This window comes from Halichoeres trimaculatus, unplaced genomic scaffold (genome assembly GCF_033239565.1).
Source record: "Halichoeres trimaculatus isolate MK-OKI-2021-1 unplaced genomic scaffold, fHalTri1.1 fHalTri1_scaffold_19, whole genome shotgun sequence".
Classification (NCBI taxonomy): Eukaryota; Metazoa; Chordata; class Actinopteri; order Labriformes; family Labridae; genus Halichoeres; species Halichoeres trimaculatus.
Window position 1 is genome coordinate 15,694,242 of NW_027437197.1, and position 25,859 is coordinate 15,720,100.

Here is a 25,859-nt window from a genome sequence, read left to right on the forward strand (position 1 = left end):
TGGAAACTTTAAAACTATACTTTTTACAGGGCATTCATCAGTCATACAATTTATTTATCTTTATTTATTTAATTAGTTTCTCTGACAGGGACCGTGCAAAACAAGTAAGCTGTTAAGCCAGAGTTAGCTGCAGAGCTAATTTTCACCTGTGGTCCCTGGGCAGGAAGATGTAAAACAATTATACCATACAAAAGATAAAACAAGTGTAATTACATTTAAACAATATATAATAAAATTATATTTCATTGTCTCCAGCCTGATGGAATCGATAGGTATTAAATTTGATTTATAATTTCGGTAAAGTCGTCAGTCTTTCTTTAATGTTCGCAGTAGTTGTTGGTGGGACATTAGGTGAGATAGAGGAGCATGAAGGGGAAGTACTGACCTGCTGCAGAGCTGATGTCATGCACGTTTTCATTAAAGGGGCTGTGAGGACTTTCTTAGTGATTTTGAAAAAGTTTTCCTTCATGATATATGCCTGATTGTAATCCACGCTCTAAAATAAGATTAGTAGTCCCAGTGTCATTGAAGGGGAAGTGATACCTTTAGTTTAAGTGTTGTTTCTGTGTCTCCTATCTCAGGTATGTGAAGACTTACCTGCTGCCTGACGTATCGCGTCAGAGCAAGAGGAAGACGAGCGTTAAGGCAAACACCATTAACCCGGTCTTCAACGAGAATCTGAGGGTCAGTGGCTGGAGAAAGTGAAAGTACAAACTTGCATCAGTCAGGTGATGGCCGACTTCTCTAACCTTGTGTTTTCTCTGTGTTGTGCAGTACGTGATCAGCCACTCGCAGCTAGAGACCAGGACCCTGCAGGTTTCTGTGTGGCACAACGACCGCTTCGGACAAAACAGCTTCCTGGGAGAGGTGGAGCTGACCTTCGACTCCTGGGAGTTTGACACGCAGATAGAGGAGTGGTACGCTCTGCAGCCCAAGGTAGGATGCAGGAAGAGCGTGTTGTTGCATGTATCTGACATAAAACATGAACAGTGCTTGAGCAGGGTGTGAATGTGTGTGTGTAGGTGAGCAGCATGGACTCCACGATGCCGTACAAAGGGGAACTGACGGTTGTGTTGAAGTACATACCAGGAACGAAGAACGTCATGCCACTGGAAGACGTACCAGGTATCCAACTGTTGCACTGGTTACCATGGAGAAGCTTTATTATTTGAAACTATCAGGATATAAATAGAATCTACAGCTGAGATAACAAACTCTATGGGATTCAGTTTATTATTTAAAAGCTTGTCTCTACTTTTTATTTTGTCTTAACGCCGTCCACACTAAGTGCAAATATTTTCCTTTCTGCACCACCGAGTTTAAACATTGTGGATTCCTTGTGGATCTTATTATTTCCTCAAAAGTTAGCACAACATTTTGGGGTTTCTATGAAACTTTAGGAACATTTTTTTTTCCTCATAAACTTTGGTTGGTTTGATGAATGTTTGTCTGCACAGCGTGAGTTTGTTCTAATGACTGACCCAGCAGCAGAAAGCTGCTTGTTAACACAGTTTGATGTAACTTTACCCCAACTCTGTGTTTCATCGGAAATAAAAAATAACAACCTCACAAATTTGACCTACAATATAAAGAAAAAAGGTTGTTTATGCTTGAATGACCTAGTTTTACTCCCAGTTTTTTATCACTGTACAATATTGCTTCTCTGTCTGGGTCAAACAGACCATAATGTCTGAATCCTGCACTCACGGAGACGGGATCTTTGTGAGCTTCTGATCCTCAGTGGTCTAAAACAGTTCAATTATTTTGCACAGCACTGGCTACAGATGCATCATTTCCCTTCAGAATCTAAAAATAAACCTAAGTTGTTTTGACATTTTAAATAAAAGAAAAAAAAGAAGATAAAATGTTACAATTTTTTCATAGGATTCCTTTAGAAGTTGAAATTTTATTTTTTTATCATGCAAGACATGCTTTAATGAAGGTAAAAACCACTTTGGCACATAAAATAATTTGATCATTTATGAGACAAAAAAGGGGATAATGCCCTTAGAACTTTAAGTAAAAACTCTTTGGAGCTTAAAACCTAAAAAATTTATAACATGAACCCACAAAAGATGACATGTTGTACATAAATATGTGAAGAAAAACTTGACTTCATGGCTTCATGGAGTAAAAAGGATCAAATCAGCTGCTCTCTTTGGTTTGAACTGAAGTATTTTCTGTAAAGACTTTCAGATTTTTTTAATGAAAGAGTTAAAGAAGGTGAAAATGCTTCAAAACAGAGAATACTTCCACTTTATTCAGTGTGTCCTTACCTACGTAAACACAAGATGTCTGTTTATGAGTGTTTACCTTTGTTGTCCTCAAGTTTTACAGCCTTTACCTACAAGCGTGTTTTGTTTCTAAGAAGCTACATAAATAAACCTGAACTTTTGAATTAAGGATTGTTTGTTCTGTGTCTGCTGTCCTCCCCCCACAGTGAAGAAAGGGTTCCTGAAGAGCAAGAAGACGTCTGGTTTCACTCTGCCTGAAGGGGGCATGGTTGAGCTGCTCGTCAAAGGAGCAAAAAACCTAACTGCTGTCAAGTCTGGAGGCACTTCAGATCCTTTTGTGAAAGGGTGAGAAGATTTAAGGTTTGAAAAGGGGTTTGAATTAGGGAAAGAGTTCACCTGTAAGTGGCTTTAAAGTAAAGGTTTACCCCTCCTCAGGTACCTCCTCCCTGACAACAACAAGTCAACCAAGCACAAGACAGCCGTGGAGCGCCGCACGGTGAACCCTCAGTGGAACCACACCTTCACCTACTGCGGCCTGCAGCCTGAAGACCTCAACAACATCTGCCTGGAGCTCACCGTGTGGGACAAAGAAGCTCTGGCCAGCAATATCTTCTTAGGAGGAGTGAGGCTGGGAGCCGGATCAGGTGTGTGTGCTCTAAATTTAGCTCCGAACTTTAAATGCAGTGGTTAAAAAGTTACATGGTTCTCCACAGGGATGAAAAGTGTTAAATATTGCGCAGGCTTCTGCTGCGTTCCTTCAGGAATTAATGCCTTGTGAATAAAAATGAGCTTTTGTTGGAGTTCAAAGAAAAATGGCTTTAAGTACTTAGGAAAGAAAGATCTACAAACTCAATGAAAGCCTTGAATGGTAAGTAAGGTCTCCCTCATGATGAAGCCAAAGATCTGTAGCTGCAGAGTTGGGGTTCTTTATTTCCTCTGGCTTCTGAAGTTGAGAAGCAGTCAGGGGAAAACAGATCTTATGATGTGAGATTCAGGAGAGGAGAACAGAGAGACCTTATTTTTCTTTTTCAGATAAGTCTTGACAAGTGCCTCAAGTATTTCTGCACACAAAGAACCAATAAGATGTTTCTGTTTTGAGTTTAAAAGAGGAGTGTGACATTTTCATATCTTTATTCATCATCATCATGATAAATTATTCAGTTGAGTTTGTTTTGTGCTGAGCAGACCTTTGGAGGATTTGTCATTTGGCTGAAAACGTGCACAAATGTTTTAAATTATTCACAGAACTTGTCTTATCTCTGCCTCTTTATGAGACTGATTAGAAAGTGAGGATCGAGCTGGAAATACTTTGGATCTTGGCAGCTTTGATGGAAACAAACAATAAAACCTGAAGTCATTCCTTTTCCAGTCGTACAGACGGATATCACTTTACCTTACATCCAGCACCGGAGCGGCGAGGGAGTGTGGATGTCCTCAGGCCTCCCGAGTAGATCCAACAAAGTAAAACAAATGTTTACACGCTTGTCTCCTCTTCCCTCCAGGCAAAAGCTACGGGAACGAGGTGGACTGGATGGACTCATTCGGGGAGGAACAGCGGCTGTGGCAACGCATGACTGAAAACCCAGAAGTCCCTCAGGAGTGTACTCTGATGCTGCGATCAAGCATGGCCAGGTGCAACACATGAGAAGGTTTTAAAGCTCAGACAAGAGTAAAAAAAAGAAGATAAGAGAAGTGAAGGTGTGAGAAGAGACGGGAAGGTGGAACGGTCATGAAAAAAACCCTCTCATACAGGAACAAAGACCGTCCTCTCATCCTGCTCTAGTTTTGATCCTTCAGTAGTGTAGAACAGCCAGCCATGCCTTACCCTCTCATCCACATGTGCTCCCCTTACCCCGCACTGCTATTCACCACTGTATATGAAGATGATGTTGCGTATTAGTCAACGAATAAGCACACAGTGTGAGTCCTGGTGTGTCCATCTGTGTCTCTGTGATTCATGAGGCAGTGTCGAGTAAACGTGTCTGACGGAGAGCGGGTGTAAAACATGAGAAGAGTCTCAGATCAAAGCATAAAGACTTAGACATTCCCTTTACAGCGAGCAGGTTTGAAGCACACGACCACGCCGAGATTCCAGGATGATCAATCAAGGGTGAAATTTTAATCATAGCACTGAAGACTTTTATGATTCATGTCCAAGAGCCACAGCGTTTTATCTCATCCTTAACATTTCAACCTCTGAACACATCCACCAAAGTCTCACGTCTACATTATTCACATCTTCTAGTTTAATCAGAAGTTAGATGACCAGTGAAGACTTCCTGTCCCATGTGCTGCTTCGTTTACAGTCTGACTGACCACCTCATGAGAGGGAGCGGAGTCAAAAGATTGTGAGCTGCACTGGCATGTTTTTTTATCTGTTGTGTTTGATGAAAAGGCTAAACTCTCTGTCACTAAAGACAGACAGAAGTTTTGGTATAACATCCTCTTTGCTCTCTACATGAACAATATTTCAAAATCCACTAAAACACATCTGGACAATTCGACTCAATGTGATGCTGGAGCGCAAAGTTTCAGGAGCAGGACCACATCTCAATCACATCTCTTTAAATTCAAAACTATCTCCTTCCCACATTTTGTCTTCTAATTATTTCTTTCTGTATGTCGGGCCTTAAAGGGGCTGTGAGGAGTTTGATCTTGAAAAAGTCTCCCTTCTAGACGAATGCCTGATCGTAATCCACGTTTAAAATGAGATTATCAGCATCAATATTGCTGGTTACAGGTTATTTTGAAACGCTACTTCATTGCGCCCAATTTGGGTCGACCAGGACCGGATTGATTTGCGGCACGTCTCGGTCTCTAGGACAACAGCCCGGCTAACGAAGTTTAGTCGTGAGAAGAGATAAAACATAGAGATATGTGTTTTTCTCTGCTAAAAAATATTTCTGTGATTAATTCTGTAGTGATGGTGGAAACTGGGGCCTAACGGTCAGTCAGAGAAAGGGCAGAAGAAAGCTGAACAGGAGAGTGATACAGTCCAAGCGAAAGGCTAATTAGCCTTTAGCTCGGACTGTATCACTTTATAACACAGGGGAGAAGCTGTTTGTGATAATGTTCATTATAACCCACAGTCAGCAGTTATTCTGCAGTGGTCTGTTCAAACTTGAGAGTCTAACGATAAAATGAAGAGGGAGGTTACGTTAGCTGTGCTTGATATTTGACTGGCAGGACAAAGCTAACCAGGAATCATTAGCGTTACAGACACGTCTGAAAGCACCGGACTACCGGCTGCGCTAAATATTAACGGCTACTAAACTACTTACAAACTGACAGTGTAAACTTGTTGTCATGTTAGCATACAGATACGTCAGAGCAGCTGACTGCGGATGTTGCTAGCATGTAGCCGGCTGCTACATTTACTTGATGTCACGTTTCAAACCGTTGGGCTACATAGCTGTACTTTTAAGTTCCTTACCTCGGCGCATTGTATCCAGTAAAAAGATGTTTTAAAGAAAGAAAATTTGTTTCGATCCGAACTCCATATAATTCCAAAACAAACACACGCCTAGCTCAAAGTCATTTACAACAGTGTGCAGAAACTCCGGGTAACAAGGTGGCGAGGGAGTGCAATTAAAACAGATCCTCCTCATAGCATCTTTTAAGATCATGTTTTGGGCCCTGGAGCTATTATTAGCTTCTCTAAATGAAAAACAGTGAGAAACATCAAATTCAGGAAATTACTCCAATTAAACCAGTAATTATTGACAATTTACATCCTGTTGATCATGTGGTCCTTGCTAGTGAATTAAGAAACCAGCCTCCTGATACCCTGATAAGTCAGGGGTCTCAAACTCAAAATACCCGAGGGCCACTGAGTATCTAGTCTTGTTCAGTTTCTCTTCCAGGTGTTGAGACATGAATATTCAATTCCCATCACATTTTATATCCTCAAGTTTGTTTAGAGGTCAGTGTTTGGAGGGAAATATTTTGTCATGAGAAAGCTAATAGAGAGGAAGAACACTAAAGTAGCTGTTGGCGTTGCTGCAGACTCTTGTTGTTGCTTGATCAATGTAAAGAAAATTATTCTTATGTTCTTTTTTCTGTTGTTGCTGAATCATAAAATCAATTTTCTGTAAGTCGCAGAAAAAGAAAATTCAACCAGTTCGCATTTAGAGTAGCTCAAATGTAAATTAACATAGCACTGTATCAGTGTGATAATAGAAGCTGCATGGTTTAGATGAGATAATGTTAGAAGAACAAAAGGTTATATAAAGCACTGATACTGACATCACTTTGAACTCAGACGAGGAGGTGTGACATTAAGTGTGTTTCCAGGAACCTTGAGACAGGAGCTGTGTGTTCGGGAGTGAGTCAGCACCGAGCTTTTCTTCTCAGGGGGAGCCTAATAATGAGCCAGTGACAGAAACCTTGTTGCTGTCGCTGCGAGCTCTGAGATCCACTCCGCTATAAATCACACCACCCAGAGAAAAAAAAAAAACATCCAGAGAAAAAAAAAACAAGGCTGGAGTTAAAATCCTGAACAACCATTTTTCATACCGGATGCCGATGTTGTCTGCTTGTCCTTGGCCCCTGTCTGGTCTGAAACTACAAGAGCAACACAGTCTCTCACAGCACAACTGTAGTAATAACCCATGGTGTTAACTGTACCACATACTTTAGATGAGAGGCTTGTGCAATACCTGATGAAACTCTTGATGTACAGCATGTACTGTCTCTGTAGTGTCTGGTTTCAGAGCATCAAACTCACATATTCAAGACTCTTTTGTCCCAAATGTGTGACAGAAATATTTTCAATAAACACATCTTTCCATAGAGCGACTGTCTGTCTTTTAATGCTTCGGTCACTGTCCTTTCCTGTCCATGTAACAGTTTTCCAGAGAGTGTCAAAATACATCATATCAGAGATTTGAGACATAAATATAAGACAGGAGAAAGTTTGACGTTCATACAGTAAAAAGACTTTTGTACAAAATTGTATAAAATAATTCTGCTTTGAAAATATTAATAATAATAAAAACAGACACAGGAATCTGCTTGATCCATCACTGCACACACACACACACACACATAACCACACACAGACGCATACACACACCCTCTGGACACAGGACTGAATGAGCTCAGGTAGGAGTGTGTGACGAGGATTGGAAGAAGAAGCTCTGAGGAGTAAAAGGATCAAAGGTTTCTGAGAGTCTGAGTGTTTTATGATTGGCAGGTCTGCCCCGCTTCCTGCTGGAGCACAATCTCATCCTTACGGAGTGGGAAGGTGTCGATGGTGGTGAATAATTCAGCTGCAGTGATCGGGAACGGGTAGCGCTGCTTATCCATGCCCTGCTTGTCTATCAGCACCATTTGGAAAGACCTTTGAGGAATCCGGAGCAGTATCCTAGGAGACACACAGCACATCAGCTCGGTTAGGGCCTGGAGCACGTTCCATAAGAGTGTGTGTATGTGTGTGTGTGAGTGTGTGTGTGTGTGTGTGTACCTGAGCTGCAGGGACAGAGCAGGGGGCAGCAGGCTGTGACGAATTCGGCCAATCTGTGCTGGGTAAGTCCCAACCAGCTCAATTACTGTCACATGCCTCAGATCCAGTCCACACTGAGCGTGCTGTTCCACAGAAAGAGAGATGGAGGCAGATCGATGAGTTTTGTAGTTTTATAGCTCTGATATTGATTCCTCCGCTGGCACAGGAACACTGAGCACACTGTACACAACAGTGGATTTAAACTCTGTCAGAGCAAAGTTAGCTACTTAGCGCCAGGGCTGCGATTAGAGATCAGCCTCCTCATTCAAACCCTGCTCCTTTAAAAGAAAAACATCTTCCTAATGTGGTTAATCCTCTCCAGGTGTCGATCCTGTGAACAATGAGGGTTTCATGTCTTTACAGAGAGAGACAGAGGACGGTGGATTGAGGCGGATACTGCTCTGTTTTCCTCTACGACCCAGGGGTGCACATACATACGACTAGCTGTGACTCAATAATGTACAGCTACAAGCGCTGTTTGTTTCTTATTAACAGCAGATTTGTGACTCACTGCAAAGATAAACAGTCTTGATATGCACAGAGAGGGGGTGTTATCCCCCTGTATGTTCAGCACACAGAGAAATCCTCCCTTTAACTTCCATTTTTTAGCTGAGATCTGACATTAAAGAGGGGGTATTATGCTTCACATGCACTGCCTGTCCAAAAAAAGTCACCACCAAAAAAAGGTCACACACTCTAATATTTCGTTGGACTGCCTTTAGCTTTGATTACAGCACGCATTTGCTGTGGCATTATTTGGATTAGCTTTCGCAATGGCACAAGATTTATTTTCATCCAGTGGTGTTAATTTTTCACCAACGTCACGTTGATGATGGTAGAGTCTGAGCAAAGCCTTCTCCAGCACATCCCAAAGATCCTCAGTGGGTTTAAGGTCTGGACTCTGTGGAGGCCAATCCTTGTGTGAAAATGATGTCTCGTGCTCCCTGAACCACTCTTTCACAGTTTGAGCCTGATGACTCCTGGAATTGTCATCTTGAAATATGGCCGTGCCATCAGGGAAGAAAAACCCATTAATGGAATAACCTGGTCATTCAGTATATTCAGGTAGTCAGCTGACCTCATTCTTTGAGCACAGACTGTTGATGAACCTAGACCTGACCAACTGCAGCAACCCCAGATCATAGCACTGCCCCCACAGGCTCGGACAGTAGGCACTAGGCATGATGGGTGATCACTTCATCTGCCTCTCTTCTTACCCTGATGGCTCAACCTGGACTTATTGGACCACATAACCTCCTTCCATTCTCCAGAGTCCAATCTTTGTGCTCCCTAGCAAATTGAAGCCTTTTTTTCTGGTTAGCCTCACTGATTGCTGACTGACAGGGGTCAGACTCTGCCATCATCAATGAAGATCTTGGTGAAAAACGAATTCAACACTGGATGGAAATAAATCGTTTGTTAGTGCAGAAGCTTATCAAAACAATGCCACAGCGAATGCGTTCCGTAACCAAAGCTAAAAGTGGTCCAACAAAAGAAAAGAGTGTGTGTGGCAACTTTATTTTTTGGTCAGTTAGAGTATTTTAACATGGATATAAAGTAACAATGCTGGATTTTCAAACTAAATGTGTGGAGGTTTTCAAACTTCTATGCATTCATGTTGGAGAAATCCCTGAATCTGTAAAGTGATCAAACCGCCCTGTCCTAAAATAACAAGAGATCTTAACAAGATCTTCACAAAAAATGATCAGGTCATTGCATAAGAATCAAGATCATGACATGCTGGATGAGCAGGGCCTCAAACACCAAGTTTTGCCGATAGCCCTGCCCCAACAGGTCCCTAGTGAGCTGAGAAACAGAGAGAAGGGGGTTTGTGGAGCGGGGGGCCTAAAAGGGTCCGCAGCTAAAATAAAGCGTTTCACAGACCTGAAATAAGTGTTTTCTTAAACTTCTAGGTGACTTTGAGATGGCTCTGACAGGTCGAGAGTTTGAAGACAGGCCTCTGACTTAATGGTCTCTGATGAGCTGGAGAAACATCCACCCTGAGGATAACCTTATCAGAACTGGAGTCACTATCATTCATTTCTCCCTGCGACATTTCCTGCACATGTGTACTGCCCTTTCCTCTTTTATTTGTCACAGCACTTTGTCTCACTTAGGCGTCCAAACACTAAAGAAACACACACACACTCCGCTGTCAGCTTTTGTGAACAACAGCAGGGACGCAAATCCCTGCTGTGACACTTTTCTCTGCATCTCCCTCATCCCCACGTACGATAACTTCTGTTTCTGCAGTGAGTCACGTCTCACCTGTAGGTTGGTCATCTGGAAGCGGTAATTATGATTGGCAGCCGTTGGGGCCGAGATAATGAGGAGCCGTCGCTTCTCATAGAACTGATCCAGCAAGGCAGCAGCTGTACGCACGCCCACGTTAATGTTCATGGCTGCGAGGACACAAGGGGATGACTTAGAAAAAAAGCTGCAACATTACTTTTTTTTATTTCTATAAGATAAAAAAGACTGTTCTATTTTAGTTTTTACATATTAGGCTGAGAGTTTATTCTGTTTACCTGCACAGCTGGTGTCTACGCCAGACCAGGTGAGTCCGTACTGACACACTCTGGCAGCGCTGCCTTGAAGCTCGTAGCCTCCAGTGCAGGTGAACTCACAGGAGGCGCCGTAGTTGTCCTTGTCGCTGTCACATTTCATGTAACCATTGTCTGGGGCAAAGAGTGGGCTGCAGCGGCGCACTGCACAACAAGAGAGGCACAAAATACAAAGAACATCAGGTTACATCACACAGAGCAGGACGATATCAAATTAATTAAAAACATGCATACCAAATTACAAACTGTGAGGAAACAAAGGATTCATGTTAACGTGTAGGATTGTAGTTGCAGTTTCTATGTGCAGTTGGTCTTTACACACTGTGGTTATCTGAATGATGCTCTGCAGGAGACTCCTCAGTATCTGAGGATCAAGCTGCACAGAATCAAAAGGCCTCCATCTCTTCATCTGCTTTCAGACGCTCACCTCGCACCCTGACAGTAAAGCGACACGATCCTTTGTTCCCTGCTCGGTCAAACACAGTGTAGGACATCTTATGAAGTCCCTCAGGGAAGTCTGATTTTGAAGGTCTTCCTTTCAGGATAACGCTGAAATAAAAGACAGGCTGTGGTTTAATCTTTTCTCTGTAATCTCCACATGTAGAGTATAACAGGAATGACTGAGGAGTATCTGATATAAGACTGACTCTGTCAGGATGCCGTCTGCAGAGTCTACACCCTCGGGTGTGTCCCAGCTCACCCTCGCTGTCAGTTTTCCAGGCTCCGCCCACTTGTCCTTGATACTGGGACACTTGATTTTTGGAGGGTCCATATCTACAGAAACAAAGACAGAGAAAAATATCCTCACAATAATACAATGACTTTATCAGCCGGAAGGATAAGTGTAGTTCTTCTATATGAAGCTGCTGCTAGGAGCGTTACTTTATGGCTAGGCGCAGCCCTGTTGGCTGTGGCTGCCTTTTACAGCAGCTCTCTCTTCTTTGTCCGTTTCTTGTTTTTTTTTCATCTCCTTTTCATAACCTTTGTATTTGGAGGGGATCATTACTTTGTATGGCTCATTTGTTGGTCATGGACACCAAAATTTTGTGGCTTCAGTGATATTTTTACTACTTTTTCTCCTGTGTTTGTCTGGAGATCCTACATGTAACCATGGCTGCATTGTTTACATGTGAAATCAGCTGTTAGCAGCCTGTAGCATGTCAATGCTAACTGGTGCAAGGCCTGATGTTTACCCACAAGGTGAGGAGAAGGAGGTGGGGATGACGTGCTGGTTCTCAGGTGTGAGCTTAGAAGTGACGACATCGACCTGTCCTTCCATCCATTGTTATTGGGAACGCTAGATCTATCTCCAATAAGATGGACGAGCTAGCTGTGCTAACCCAGCAACAGAGGGAATACCAGAGGGCAGAGTAGAATCATGCTATTCACAGACATGGCTAATGGAGCTAACATCAGACACCAACACCACATTGTAAGAGCTTCACCTGCTGTGAGCAGACAGGATCCAGGAGACAGAGACTGAACAGACTGCTGAAGAAGCTCAGTCCTGGACCCTGTGGAGGTGGAGACTGGCTGAACTGGAGACTTTTTGACTGACAGGCTTACTTTTGTTTTCTTGATTGCTGCTGTGACTTCAATTTCACTGTACTTGTTACAATGAAGTACAAGTTCTATTCTATTCTATTCTATTCTATTCTATTTATGTTGATTTGGGCGGCCCCTGCAGGCAAAGATGTACATCTCCCCTCTTTTCTGGTCTTGTCTTGCACATCCTAAGGTAAAATCATCTCCTGCTTTCTTTAACCAGTCTAAAGAGTCCCTCATAGTGAATATCAGTGAAGACAGCCTGTTTCTGCTCTGTGCTGAGGATCACCTGCTCTGACACCAAACCCCTCACAGCATTTTCAGGAACTGTCAGTCTTACTGCTGATGGTTTCGTTTGCTTTTGTAGATCCTAAAAAGGAATCCATACCAATTTCAATCTGTTTCACAACCAGTTTAAAACTCCTCACAAGAGCTTTAAGGCACCAAATCTTACTGGGTTAAGTAGAAATAAGTGACAAGCAGTGTGATGCTGAAATCAGGCGGAATAACTGCTTACATGAGACAATAAAAAGCATTTTTAGGTGGCACAAGAGAAAATAAAGTGATTCAGGGTCAGGTAAAGAAACACTTGGCTTGGTATGTCTTTTCAAATATGCAATATTCATGTCATTTTTCAAGGAATTTTTTTTCACAGCCACACAATTCACCACTGTTACCAAGGGCACAACGCTATTCATGTTTTCTGTACTGATTTATCAGAGTCGTTATCCATGCTCAGGCTGCACAGATGAGAAGATGTATTCATCTGTTTTAATAAGTGACACATTGTGTGTTTGTGTGCTTGTTTTGTTCCAATTGTTAGTATTATTATCTTGTTTTACCAGGAGTACTCTTTATGTTCATAATTTGTCCAGCCAACAATATATTACCTGAATCTTATTATCTGCTCCAGGGGTTTTATTATGCAGCTCAAAAAGCTGGAGGATGATATTGTGCTATAAAACAGTCTTACCGACGCAGGTGGGGACTCCAGTGCTCCACATCTTGGTGTGCTGGCAGGTCGATATTTTCTGGCCCTTCAGGCTGAATCCAGGGGAGCAGAAGAACTCACAGCGGGAGTTGAAGTAGGAGCCGTCTGAGCACTTGTAGCCACCGTTAGCCGGCATGTTTTGTTTGGGGCATCGGATCTCTGAGGGAAAGAGGTTGATTAGACTCATGCAGAAAGATCTTTCTTAACCAGTATCATATGTATTTTCACTGATGCTCTCTTTGTTTGGTCTTTGCTGATGCTCTCCCTGCCTTGGCTTTTCCAGAACAATAAATACCACTCATTGCTTGCATATCATAATTTCTTAGAGTGAATAGTTTGCATTAACCAATGCATGAGATGGCATTCTCACCCCTGCAGGCGTAGTTTGATGACCAGTGTTTGCTGGCCATGCACACCACCTCCGAGCTCGCCGACTCGTACCCCTGCTTGCAGCGGATCTTGCAGCGTGTCCCCATCACGTTCCTATAGTGCTCTCCTCTTGGTGCGCGACAACTCACGTCACCATGCTTCAGCTTTATCGGCGCACACCACGGAGTCCCTGCAAACGGAGGAGAAAGAGCTACTGCACGCTGACCTTTCCTTTGTTGCATCAAGGAACCAATATTCCTTTTAATGCACAGCCTTCACTGTCAGCGTTTAACACTAGGAACTTACCAGAGGACGGTAGAGCTCAGTGAGTTTCTTTGTAAGTGTGGAAATGAAAAAACCCACCCATCATCTGAGCTCAGACAGATACGGTGGATTTCTAATTACCTTCTTCTGTCACCTCCCATGATCCAACAGGGTCTCATGAGGGAGCTGCTCTCACTGAGGGAGAAGACGGGTAATAATGTGGGGAGCGCACTGCAATTTCAGAGAGTGTGATGGGAAGGTAGTTTCTCTGTTGTGAGCGTATTTCTGCTCCTTATTAATACTTAAACACCACAGTTATCACCAGCTACAGTCGTACCTAACCTGAGTCTTTTAAACGTGGTGCTGTCAGGCTTATCTCTGAAACAGTTTGGGTGTTTAAAATAAGACGACTTGAGGCCATTTTTCTTAGAATTGAAGCAGCCAAACTTCCTCTTTTCCCATTTTTCTATATTTACGCTACACTAAGCCAAGCAGCTTTCCTCGCCAGCTTTTCTTATCCTATGAAATCACCTTGCCCAATCTCTGTGCTGCCTGTGTATAATAATGTAAGTTTGAGGCCAAGTTTTTGGGGCCACAAGGTTTGAATTCCAATACAGGAAAGTCAGAATCTGCAGTTTATTTCCTGCTGGCTCAGGACAAACTCTGCACACACAAATGTTTTCAGTGAAAGATGCACACCAGTCGGCTAATTTCCAGCTGGAATATAAATAAGTATTCATTACGCAGCGAGCCTCCTGCATTCCCTTTTTCTCTTTCTGTGAGTGTGTGTGTGTGTGTGTGTGTGTGTGTGTGTGTGTGTGTGTGTGTGTGTGTGTGTTGGCTGAATCTCCACAACCGCTGGAAAAGAAGAAATAATACTACGTTTGAGCTTTTACATAAGGGGGAGAGTTTGGTTTGGCCTCGGTGATGATGTTCCACGTCCATCTGACCCAAATTTAAAGCACCGCGTCGACTGACATAACTGAGTCATCTGACTGAGCTTCCTGCCGTTGAGTTACGACTCTTTCAGGACATCGTGAGTACTAATACTTTTCTGTGCTGTGTGTTAGCTTGTCTGTTGTGTTTTGTTCAGTCTCATGGATTTAACGTGTGTTTCTGAAAGAAATTAGTTATTAGTCTTGGTGTTCTCACATCAAGTCTTTGGTGTTTTCTGTTTTATTTTGTAGTTCTTGCTCCACATGTTTAGTTAAACTTCCTGTCTTGATTGCACTCATTAGTTTCACTTGTGTCTCATCTCACACCTGTTGATCCGCCCTCTATTTATTTAAAAATTTACGTTTTTTTTTTTATTTCAAACTTGGTCTGAGTGGTTTAAAATCACTGAAATCAAATCTGAAAATGAAAATTCCTCAATGAAACTATGAAAAAAAATCTCCAAAAAAAAGTGAAAAACCTGAAGGGGTACAACAAGCCGAGGTTATGTTTTCAGGAGAGTTTGTTTGTCAAAATAGGATAAGGAAGAAGTGATTAAATTTGGAGGTGATCTGGATCACCGTCAAGATCCAGGATTTTTTTTTAAAGATTCTTTATCTTTGTGACATTGGGACGTTTTCACCATATGTGTTTATAACTCCACAATAAATAGTGGGATTGCTTTGCAAAACAATACAAGACAAGGTCACCATAATTTCTGACAGATGTAAAAGTACGATCCAGATCCTGGCAATATTCTGGATATCAAGATCCAGAATATGAAATATGTACTGGGTCATCATAGTTTTCAACACTGTCAGGAAACAAATTATCGTACAAACTTGCAGCTTACATCAAATTGCAGAGGACAGTCTGCTGAAAGGGAGTCTAACATTAAAGTAGGACTAAAGTGTTGGTGACTATCACAATATGCTTGGTGGAGGTCTGCACTCTCTGAGTGCTTTTCTAGTTTTTCTATTTCTTTCCAAGAAATGAGATGTAACTTGGTCAAAGTTCAGATTTACTGAGGTCAAACCTGGGAATATACATTTTTTGAGAAATTATGAAAAAAAAATACATTGGGGATATCCCTTTGGCTTTTGTCATTATTTCTTATTATTTCTAAGATATCAGGACTGGATTCACATCGTTTTATTAATCTGTGATCTGTTTTACTCTAAAATACCCTTCATCAGACGTTGATGCTGTCACTTTAAGAGCAGAGGGGTTAACTCTCCAGAGATGCAGCAACAGCAGCCCCCTGAATCTTAAATCTATTTCACTATTCAAACATGATGTCCTTGTTCATGTGCTTGATGTAAAACTGAACATGTAGTCACCTTTAGATCTGCGAGAGTACCAGTCCTCATCGTCTCCGTATGCATAATGTCCTGACCCTGAGAACAAAAGAAAAGACAAAGCAGCTAATACAACGAGAGGGAGACAGGGAGCATGCATCCAAGATGTTAGGCAATATTTGAAAGTGTTGTCCTTGGTTGAACTGTGGGGCCCCCCAGCTCCAAGAACAGGCTTTTAAATATTGCTCAACTGTACATCTGATCCAGGCTCTAGTGGGGGTCTGGATCTTTTGGAAAGAACAACTACACATGGAATAAATCTCAAAAGATCCACCTTTTCCAGCTGGTTTGGAGGAATAAATCTGTGGAGCATTCAAAGATTTATTCTGCTCGACCCACAGCCTCTTTCATTGTGGGTCCCTATTTAACGAACTGTTTTAAAACTTATTGTTTTTAAACAGTTACGGTCATACTTACTGTTTTAAGCCAACTTTCACAGAGAAAACAGACATTTTAGCCATAAAACATCATCATCCAAGAGGAACTAAACCATTTGTCAGAGGAGGCTGAGGAGGACACAGCTGAGTGACACTGCTAAGAGATGAACGTGAGGAGAATTGTGATGAGAGTGGAGGATTGTTTCAGGAGGGAAATGTTGAGGAAGGAGCTCTGAGTTGTGATGACTCTCAGCTTGAATGTGTCCTCTGTTTTTGGTCGTTGGAGACCATACTGAGAGCAAATCTCACGAGTCAACACGTCATTCTTCATTTTAGCTTTTTGGTGAGTTTAATAGAAGCAGTCTGGACCAAAACGCTGCAGGTAATTTAATACACACACACACACACACACACACACACACACACACACACACACACACACACACACACACACACACACACACACACACACACACACACACACACACACACACACACACAAGCCCTGGGGCATTCACAGTCAGCTCACAGAGAACTCACACAGTGAGTGAGTCACTGTTTGACGCCTAATGGGGAAACTTCAGAATCTGGTTCTTAACACTGAGAAAGGAGGAGGACGAGAACGATATGGGAAAATAATTTAGTGTGTGTGTGTGTGAAACAAATGCACCAGTTGACTGATCAGTTTTTTATTCACACAACAGAAAAGGGAGCTACTTGTGCCCAGTTACTGAGTCTTTATCAGAAACAACGACTTTTTCTCCTCTGTGCTCAGTCTATAATAAGTTTAACTCTGTGTACAGGAGATTACAGCAAAGAGGATGTGATGTATAAAGGGAGTAATGTTTGTATGTAATCTCTGTTTTAATACCACAGTTAACCCGTCACCCTCTGGGTCACAGAAAGACTGCAATCACTGGTCAAGAGGAGTCATCATGGAGACACAGATGACGAGAGGGCAATGTTATTGGGGGGAAGTGACCAGGACTTTACAAGACATTTTTGATGCTGGGATTGACTGCTCATTATTAAAATTCTATCTTGCTAACATCCCTACCCACTTTTTAAAAAAAAAGATAAGTAGTAAAAAAAACTATAACACAAAAATGGCTGCAACTTGATCCTCCAACAAAGACTGACTGGATCAATATTGTGTCTCAAATTGAAGGTATGGAAAGGTTGACTTTCCCTCTAAACTGGGAAAATGGATTGTGTATATGACATTGAACCTCTACTGTATGAACTGTTTTTTTTGTACCTTTGTGACATGAGGATGTATAGATGAACTATTGTTCATTATCTTTGAGCTGTACTACTTTCTTATGCTTGTTTGCTTTATCTGGAAAAAAACAACAAAAATTAAGGAAAGATAACAAGGTGACGAGAGGGGTCCAGCTGCAGACCTCCACTCTCAGCCAACTCTCTTGGAGGCTCCACTTTCAGAAGGAAGTGATGTGAGGATGTGAAGTTAAACAAACATTGACAAAACAAAATGAAAAAAAAAATCATTTTGAGTCATCAAAGAGTTTACAATTAAATAAAACTGAAATTGTGATTGGCATGTGGCTCTTTGTTACAAAGCGTAATTAAGCTTTGTTTCAGAGAAGGCTGTGTGCCACCAGGAAAAATACAGCTGCCGCTATCACACAGGAAGTGGTGATTCTTTCTACCAATCAATGGACAGCAGTGTTTCTAGCTCCACCTTCTGGGGTTAAACCGTGTTTCCACCAAGCAGTCTGATTCGGATCAGTACGGTTTGGCACGGTTGAGCCTGATCCCGTTTGAGTTTCCACAGCAAACTGTGCCCTCTCGTGGTAGGCGGCTTGTAAGCCGGATGCCAAAAGCCGTTAAATAATAGCGTGACACCGTAGCAGCGCGACACAGTTCACCCTGCTAATAAATCCAACGAAGAAGAAAAATGTGACACAGTGAACAAAGAGCACAGATTGAAGACATGCAGCATTTCGTCCTCTCTGTGATTGGCATGTAGCTCTTTGATACAAAGTGCAATCAAGCTTTGTTTCAGAGAAAGCTGTGTGCCGCCAGGAGAAATGCAGCCGCTGTTACACGGTAAGTGCCGATTCCTCCAACCAATCAACAGTCTGCAGTGTTGTAGCTCCACCTTCCACCTTCTGAAAGCAGATCAGTTCAGTCTGGCACCCATACGAAAGGGTCCCAAAAAGTGGGACGCCTCGTCTTGGTTATTTGGGGATCTGTCCCGGGATAAATCAGTAGAAACGCCACAAAATGCGTGCCAAACTGAGACGAACCGAACCGGTCTGCTTGGTGGAAACGTGGCTTTAGATTGGTATGTCTGGCTTCCCAACAGAAGGGTACCAAAAAGTGGGACGGTACGGGGTCAGTAATTTGGGGACCTGTCCTGGGAGTAGTCAATGGAAACGCCACAAAATGCGTGATGTACTCGAGCCTCTCCACCTGAGAAATTGAGACATTTGGATTTAAAATCAGGCATCAGTGAGCTGCAACTAAAGTGCTCATACAGCTTTGCAAAAAACACGAGCAGGAGATTTCTGTGGCTGTAATTTTCATATTTCTAAAATTTTCTGAAACTTTTCTTCACCAAACTAACTCTCAAACCCCCAGGTGTGAGTGTGTTTAGGCTTCAATGCATAAACAAAATGTCAGAATATTTGTAAGCACATTGTTAGAATTAAAGAGCTTTGGTATTTCAGTTTTAATCCAAGTAGTTATGAATCCTGGAAACAACCTGAAGGTGTGTTTCTACAGCACTAACTTTTTAATGCTTGTTCCATCTGTGAGCTGTATTAAAGATTTACTGGAGGACAAACATCACAGCTACTAAACCGTCATATACTCCACGTATAGGTCTCAACAAGCACGATCTGTCCTGTTAACTCTTTGAATGAAACAGTCTAAAGCCCAGACTGTTCTCTTGGCACAGATAATCAGTTCTGTTATCGATTCCAGTTTTGAGGGTGCAGCACTGAGCACAAAAAGCTTGAGATTTATCAGCATTTATTAAACCCAAGAGGATCACAACACCAAGTCAGAGCAAAACAACTCTCTTTCCTTACATTTGACCGATACATCTCCTGAACCTCGTCTGATGAAGAAGAACTACAACCTGTTTGAATGAGCACCTTCATCAATAATCAAACCAGGGGCTGTGTTAATATTCTTTCCTGGATTTTTCTCTGACAAAGCAAAAACTACAGGATTCAGACTGAAAAAATAACTGGGTCAACCTTTTTGCTAAAATAGAGCTCACAATGTGAGACACCCTCGTTCATATTTAATAAATCCATCTACTAGGTAAGGCGCGATCAGCAGCAAACATCTTGTTTATTTCTCCTACGTGAGAGAGTTTCTTTGTGAGGAAGATGTCAAAATGTTAAAAGTGCAGAAAGCATAAAAGCCTGTCTTTCTGACACCCCCGGAGTGATTTCCCCCTTTGATATTCCAATTAGCCCACCATACAAGCTCTCATTATGTGCAAACTCGCTCTGCATGAATTTCTCAAGTGTGGCTTCAAGCAAACAAAGCAGAAGAGAACAGAAAACAAAAAGGATGTCATTTTGTTATCACTCAATTCTGCATACAGTTATAACAGAGCTGCATAATGATGTCTGTCCCATTTATGCTGCAGAACAACAAACTGCTGCAGAATCACATCAGCAAATTCTGAACCTGAGGGAGAAACTGCTGCTGCTCTTTTTATCCACATCAACACTTCACTGTGAGGGACAAAAAATAACTACGAGCTGCACTCGTATATTATCATTATCATTATATGAATTATCCAGCTGACATCTGGTGTGTGCATTTGATTGTTTTAAACATGGATGTGGTTGAACAGATAACTTCTCTTTTTTAAATAAGCAATAAAGTTTGTGTCTTTAGTTTATTGATGGTGTGTTTCCAGTCACTGCTTTCAGCTGAGTAAGATGAAGTGTGCAGATGCTTCAAACGAATCATTTTAAAAATGTTCAGTGTGTGCTGTTTCACAGCGACCAACAGATTATTCTCACACATCAAAGGCTCATTTAGAATATAGAAAGGTGGTGTCTGCGGACACTGCAGGCAGCCTCTTCAGTGAGGCTGACAAACCAAACTACATCTGTAAAAAGTGGCATGCACTGATGTTTTGAAGGGCAGGGGCAGTTTAGTGTTCTGCCAGCCAGGAGGGCACTTTAGCACGCATTTTGGCTCCCAATAAGTGCACCTTTTTTTAGTCTTCTGAAGCAGTGGCTTTCAAAGTGGGGGCTGGGGCCTTGGGGGCCAGCCAGGAGGCACTGGGGTGGGTGGGGATGGGGGGGGTTCATAACAATTTATCCTGAACGTGTAACACTTAACATTTAAAGTGCCATAATTATCAGATTTAAGTTTCTGGTTGTACCTAACTGCACCTCGTGTGACAGCTGCAACGACATGACAATGTTGTGATCCATGTCGACCTGATGTTTTGAGCCTGCTTGTGAAAGACGCCTGGTGCTCCCAGCCCAGCTCGGCTCCAAATCACTAGCCAGACTCTTCTCCTCTGTTGTGCCAAAATGGTGGAATGAATTACCTAACTCTATACAATCCGCAGAGTCCCTTCCTACTTTTAAGAGACGTCTGAAAACTCATCTGTTCAGGGAACACTTGTGCACTTAAGCTGACCCTTCTCCTCTTTGCCCTCAGGGGTAGAAGTCAGTAGGTCTAAGACTCAGCACTTGTGATTTTTAGCACTACTACTGAATATTGTTAAGCAATTAATTGTGGTTTGCTGACTTATTGATTATTGTAACACCCCCCCCCCCCACACACACACACACACACACACACACACACACACACACAAATAATAATAATAATAAAAATAAAATAAAATAAAATATAATAAATAATAAAAAAAACAACAACTTGCACTTAATGGCAGCACCTGCAGCCAAATAATTTGTAGCACTGTTGTCACACTAACTAGGTTTTCCTTCTGTCTAAATACTTGCTTGTGTTGTATGTTTTGGTCAAAAGCGTCTGCTAAATGAAACTGTAAACTGTAATAAGCTATGTAAAAACCTGAACTGAGCTTTGAGGCTCTTTCCCTGTCTAACTACTGACTACATTTTAGAAAAGAGTACCCCACATTGGCTGACAGAGCCCTGAAATGCCTTCTCCCTTTTGCCACAACCTACTTTGCGTTTGTTTATAATTTCTTATTCTTAACAAATTTTATAATTATTGAAAAGTGAATAAAAGTTTTTAAAAAAATACATTCTGAAAGGTGAAATTTCTTTTCATATTTTGAAGCAAAGTTTGTTGGTTTCTAGAGGGGGTCCCAAGCAAGAAGCAAATGCTGTTTGGGGGGCCTTGGTATGGTAAAGTTTGGGAACCCCTGTTCTGGAGGGTAAATCTGTTTTACAAAATGATAAACATCAGACCTGTTTGGTTAAAGTTAAGCAAACTGTGTCAAAGCACACTGGACATGTAGATTTATTCTCTGTGAGGGGGATCAGTGTGTGAGGATGCGTGAAATGTATTCATGTCTTTTGATATTTGGATCTCTTTTTATCCTTTTCAGAAGCAAAGCCAAATGAAGCCAAGAGTCCAGTTTTGACGAGTTAAAGAGACAGATTGTTGAGAAACTGGGTGGAGAACTCACGCTCAAGCTTGACTTTCTCCAAAGGTCAACTCCACCACATCATTTAGCCCTTTCAGGTAAGTGCAGCATTAACACTGATGTTGGAGGTAAATGTGTGTTCAATGTTTTCAGAACACATGGGTGCTTTTCTTTCTTTCAGCTGTTTTGAAACTAGCTAAAGACTCTTGTTATCCACATCAGTTTTTATTTAATGGCTCAACATGCTGCTCAAACTCTCTGTGCGTAAGACAAAGCTTCTGCTAAATCTATCTGCAGAGATTAGGTCAGTGCACTCTTCTCCCTTGACGCTCCTTGAAGTTCAGATGTTTTCAGGTGTCATGAGAAGGAAAAGATCTGTTTAAAAAAAAACAAACAAAAAAAAAACTTTTGCTGGATTCTTCAAAGTTCTATCTGTTAAATTATTAATGCAGGAAATAAATTACACTGCCAATACGCTGACTTCAAATTGAGCTGCAGAAAAAGCAAGAGCAGGGTCAGGGGAGATATTGAGAGCATTTGCATATTCATGACTCCACATTAATAAATAAAGATGAAGGTGAGTCGCAAGTTTTCTGATTTGTTTATTGAGTTTTCCTCTTTTACTTTACGAGATTTATTACCTCCACCAAGGAGGTTATGTTTTTGGGAGAGTTTGTCTGTTTGTCTGTGAACAACATAACTCAAAAAGTAACAAACAGATATTTATGAAGTTTTCAGGAAACGTTCAAAATGGGATAAGGAAGAAGTGATTAGATTTTGGATCCAGGATTTCTTTTGAAGTATTTAAGTCTTTATCATTGTGAGATAGGGCTGTTTTCACCATATGTGTATATAACTCCACCATAAATGGTCGGATTGCTTTGCAAAACAATACAAGACAAGATCATAATAATTTCTGACAGAAGTAAAAGTAGGATCAAGATCCTGGCAATGTTCTGGATACTAAGATCCAGAATATGAAATATGTACTGGGTCATCATAGTTTTCAACACTGTCAGGTAACAAATTATGGTACAAACCTGCAACTAACACCAAATTGTAGCAGACAGTCTGCTGAAAGGGAGTATAACATTAAAGTAGGACTAAAGTGTTGCGTCACAATCAAAGTGCTGGTGCTTGGTGGAGGTCTGTGCTCTCTGAGTGCTTTTCTAGTTTTTTAAATGTATTTTCTCTCTCCCAGTAGAAATACTTGCAGGCTCTCTGAAGTAACTTCTTGTTTTTTGAGGTGTATCTGACCTTAACGCACACCATGCAAAGAATTTGCACAGAAAACATGATGAGAGTTGTAGCAGGAGAAGCAGAATGGTATACAACAACAAATAAATCAAGTATTTCTTACTATGCATGAAAAACTGAGCTGGTAAAAGAGCTAATTGATCACCAGAACTAATGCAAATAAACTCTTCGTAAACATGCACACACACCTCAGTCCTCAGCTCCACAGGCAGTCTTTAGTCTGTCAGTGTAAATCTGCTCTGCAAGCCTGCGTTCATGTTTGAGCCTGTATGATCATACAGCAGCAGTGAGCCTCAGTGAAGTCATTCACACACACACACACACACACACACACACACACACACACACACACACACACACACACACACACACACACACACACACACACACACACACACACACGCTCATCCATCTAGACTTGAACTTTGAAGTCATTTCAGCTCCTCACTGCAGGCTACAGAGCCTCTTCTGTCTGAATCCATCAACCTCTGAGTGTCATGTTAGAAGCTTTATTTCGGCAGGAAATAAACTTTGTTCATTTAATTTTCCCCTACAAACAGGAGAACATTTAGGGTGCATTTTATCTCCTAATGTCCTCATTTCTTGTTGCATTTCACAAAAACTGTCCAAACTCCTGAGAAAGTCAAACTGCATTACACAAACTTTTGGAAGATTCATCAATGAGCCATCACTGCAGCTTTTCATTGACTCATTTCCCTTTACTCATCACCCAGACACAACCTCAGCACTAAAAGGCTCCTAAAACCTTCCAGGCAGACCAACATTAACAAGATGTGAAAGTCCATTCCTGCAGTTTAATCTCAGACCTGATGAAAGGCTCGCTTTCAGTGAAGCATTGAATTAAAGGGCGAAGGAAAGCGAGAACTCAACCTGAACTGCAAAGAAGTTTCAGGGCTTTCATTAGAGCCACAGACGTGCTCTGTGCAGGGAAACGTCCCCCAGATGCACACTGTACTCCCCCCGCTTTCCTCCCCCTCCACGTAAACATAACCGCGGTCCACCAGTAACCGGCAGGAGGATAAAAACCTCAAAAGCGTGCGTAAAAGAGACCTCAAACCGTCTCAGCGCCTGATCCGGATCCAGCCTCAGACCAGTGACATCCCAACGCAGGCTTCAGGTTAACAACCCGTTATCCACAAACTTATCTCAGCGCATCAAAAACCTGAATGGGGTCTTTGTAGGTCTTACCTTCATACCCGGAGCAGACGCACAGCTGCACAAACAGGATCAGGAGCGGCCACATGTCCATAGTGAGAGTCGAGCAGAGACCTTCTTCAACATGTGAAGGGGAGCTTTCTGCAGGAAAACTTCCAGCGCATTCCTGCTCTCCAAAGGCCCGCCTCTTGCTCCAGAAACAAGGCAGGATTCTCCAAATACAGAGGAGGCCGGCCTGTCACCGACACGAGGCTGTGCCAGCCCCCGTGGGTCAACTGTGACATGGACTCCATTACCACCACTACACACTGAAACAACAGGGATCGATCCCAGAGCCCCTGACCTCGTTTCTGAGTCGTGTTTACTGACTACAGTCCCTCTATCACTCCTAAAGACTGAGAGGAACCTGAAACCACCACAGAAAAATGGATTCCTTATATATATATAAAAAGTCATGTTAGGGTCACTTAGGTGATTTTTCTTTTAGATGAACAAATCTGTGCTCATCTCAGACCTAGAAGTTGTTAAAAGTGGAAAATCTTATGGAGGACGTTTAGGTTGAACTTTCACCGCATTGAGGGTGAAATTGAAGTTGTCTATTTTATCTTATTTTAAAAAAAAATTCTTTTTATTATTTTTCATTTTTAAACACAACAAAAAGAAGAAACAACAACCCTCTGTCCCTCCCCCCCTCCCTGCTGCACCAGTGGATCATGACTAACAGGGATACAATAAATAAACAGAAAAACAATTTCTCTCAATTTAGAAAGTTGTCTATTTTTGAGGTCATTTTTGCTTAAAAAAATGGAATTGAGGAGCTACAACATTTCTACAGGGCCAGTATGTTGTACCAACTTTAGCTTGTGAAATACATCAGTATTTCTAAGTAGGAAATACAAATGCCATTTCTCATAGCCCAATTTTCAAAAAACACTCCTTGGGAGGCAAACCCCTTTTTCTTTTCTCCCCTGCCCTGAAAGAGTTTCGACATGAGCTCTTCCAGACACCCATGTAAGGATCTTCACACTAAAGCTGCGTTTCCACCAAGCGGTACGGGTCGGTTCAGTACGGTTTGGGACGGTTTGGGACAGTTAAGTCTGATCCCGTGTGCGTTTCCACAGCAAACTGTGCCCTCTCGTGGTGGGCGGCGTGTAAGCCGCATGCCGGAAGCCACAGCTGGTAAACAATAGCGCGACGCCGTAGCAGCTTACCCCGCGATTAAATCCAACAAAGAAGAAAACGCGACACAGTAAACAAAGAGCACGAATGGAAGACATACAGCATTTCGTTCTCTCTGTGATTTTCATGTAACTCTCTGTTACAAAGTGCAATCAAGCTTCGTTTCAGAGAAGTCTGTGAGCCGCAAGGAGAAATGCAGCCGCTGTCGGGGTGAGTGACGAGTCTTTTGACCAATCAACCGTCTGCAGTGTGTTGCTCCACCTCCCGAGAGCGGATCGGTTCAGTCTGGCACCCATACGAAAGGGTCCCAAAAAAGTGGGACGGCTCGTCTCGGTTTTTAGGGATCCGTCCCGGGATGAGTCTGTGGAAACGCCGCTAAAAGCACACCGTACCGAGACGAACCGACCCGGACTGCTTGGTGGAAACGCGGCATAATTCATGACATGTTGCAAGGGCGGGCCTAAAACAATAAGGTCTGGCCATAAACCCGCCTCTTTTCAGGCCTCCAGGCTTCCTTGGGTTGGCCAA

At 42.2% G+C, this 25,859-nt stretch overlaps 2 protein-coding genes across 5 annotated transcripts in view; one reads left to right on the plus strand and one right to left on the minus strand.

Moving 5' to 3' along the window:
- sytl5 (synaptotagmin-like 5) overlaps positions 1 to 7,016 on the plus strand; it is a 38,709-nt gene extending 31,693 nt beyond the window's left edge. For all 4 annotated transcript variants that reach the window (XM_074694648.1, XM_074694651.1, XM_074694650.1 and 1 more), the window contains 6 exons: positions 582 to 684; positions 775 to 936; positions 1,023 to 1,125; positions 2,441 to 2,579; positions 2,670 to 2,878; positions 3,737 to 7,016. In XM_074694648.1, the coding sequence (XP_074550749.1) occupies positions 582 to 684; positions 775 to 936; positions 1,023 to 1,125; positions 2,441 to 2,579; positions 2,670 to 2,878; positions 3,737 to 3,879 (859 nt within the window). In that variant the 3' untranslated portion in view covers positions 3,880 to 7,016. The remainder of the gene's footprint in view (positions 1 to 581; positions 685 to 774; positions 937 to 1,022; positions 1,126 to 2,440; positions 2,580 to 2,669; positions 2,879 to 3,736) is intronic.
- Positions 6,983 to 24,467, minus strand: srpx (sushi-repeat containing protein X-linked). Its single transcript, XM_074694652.1, has 10 exons — positions 24,186 to 24,467; positions 15,744 to 15,800; positions 13,208 to 13,396; positions 12,820 to 12,996; positions 10,949 to 11,075; positions 10,729 to 10,850; positions 10,266 to 10,445; positions 10,006 to 10,139; positions 7,699 to 7,820; positions 6,983 to 7,599 (listed from the first exon to the last, which is right to left on the minus strand). The coding sequence occupies exons 1-10, from the start codon at positions 24,244 to 24,246 to the stop codon at positions 7,416 to 7,418; spliced, it is 1,353 nt and encodes a 450-aa protein (XP_074550753.1). The 5' UTR covers positions 24,247 to 24,467; the 3' UTR covers positions 6,983 to 7,415.
- Between the last annotated feature and the right edge of the window lie 1,392 nt (positions 24,468 to 25,859).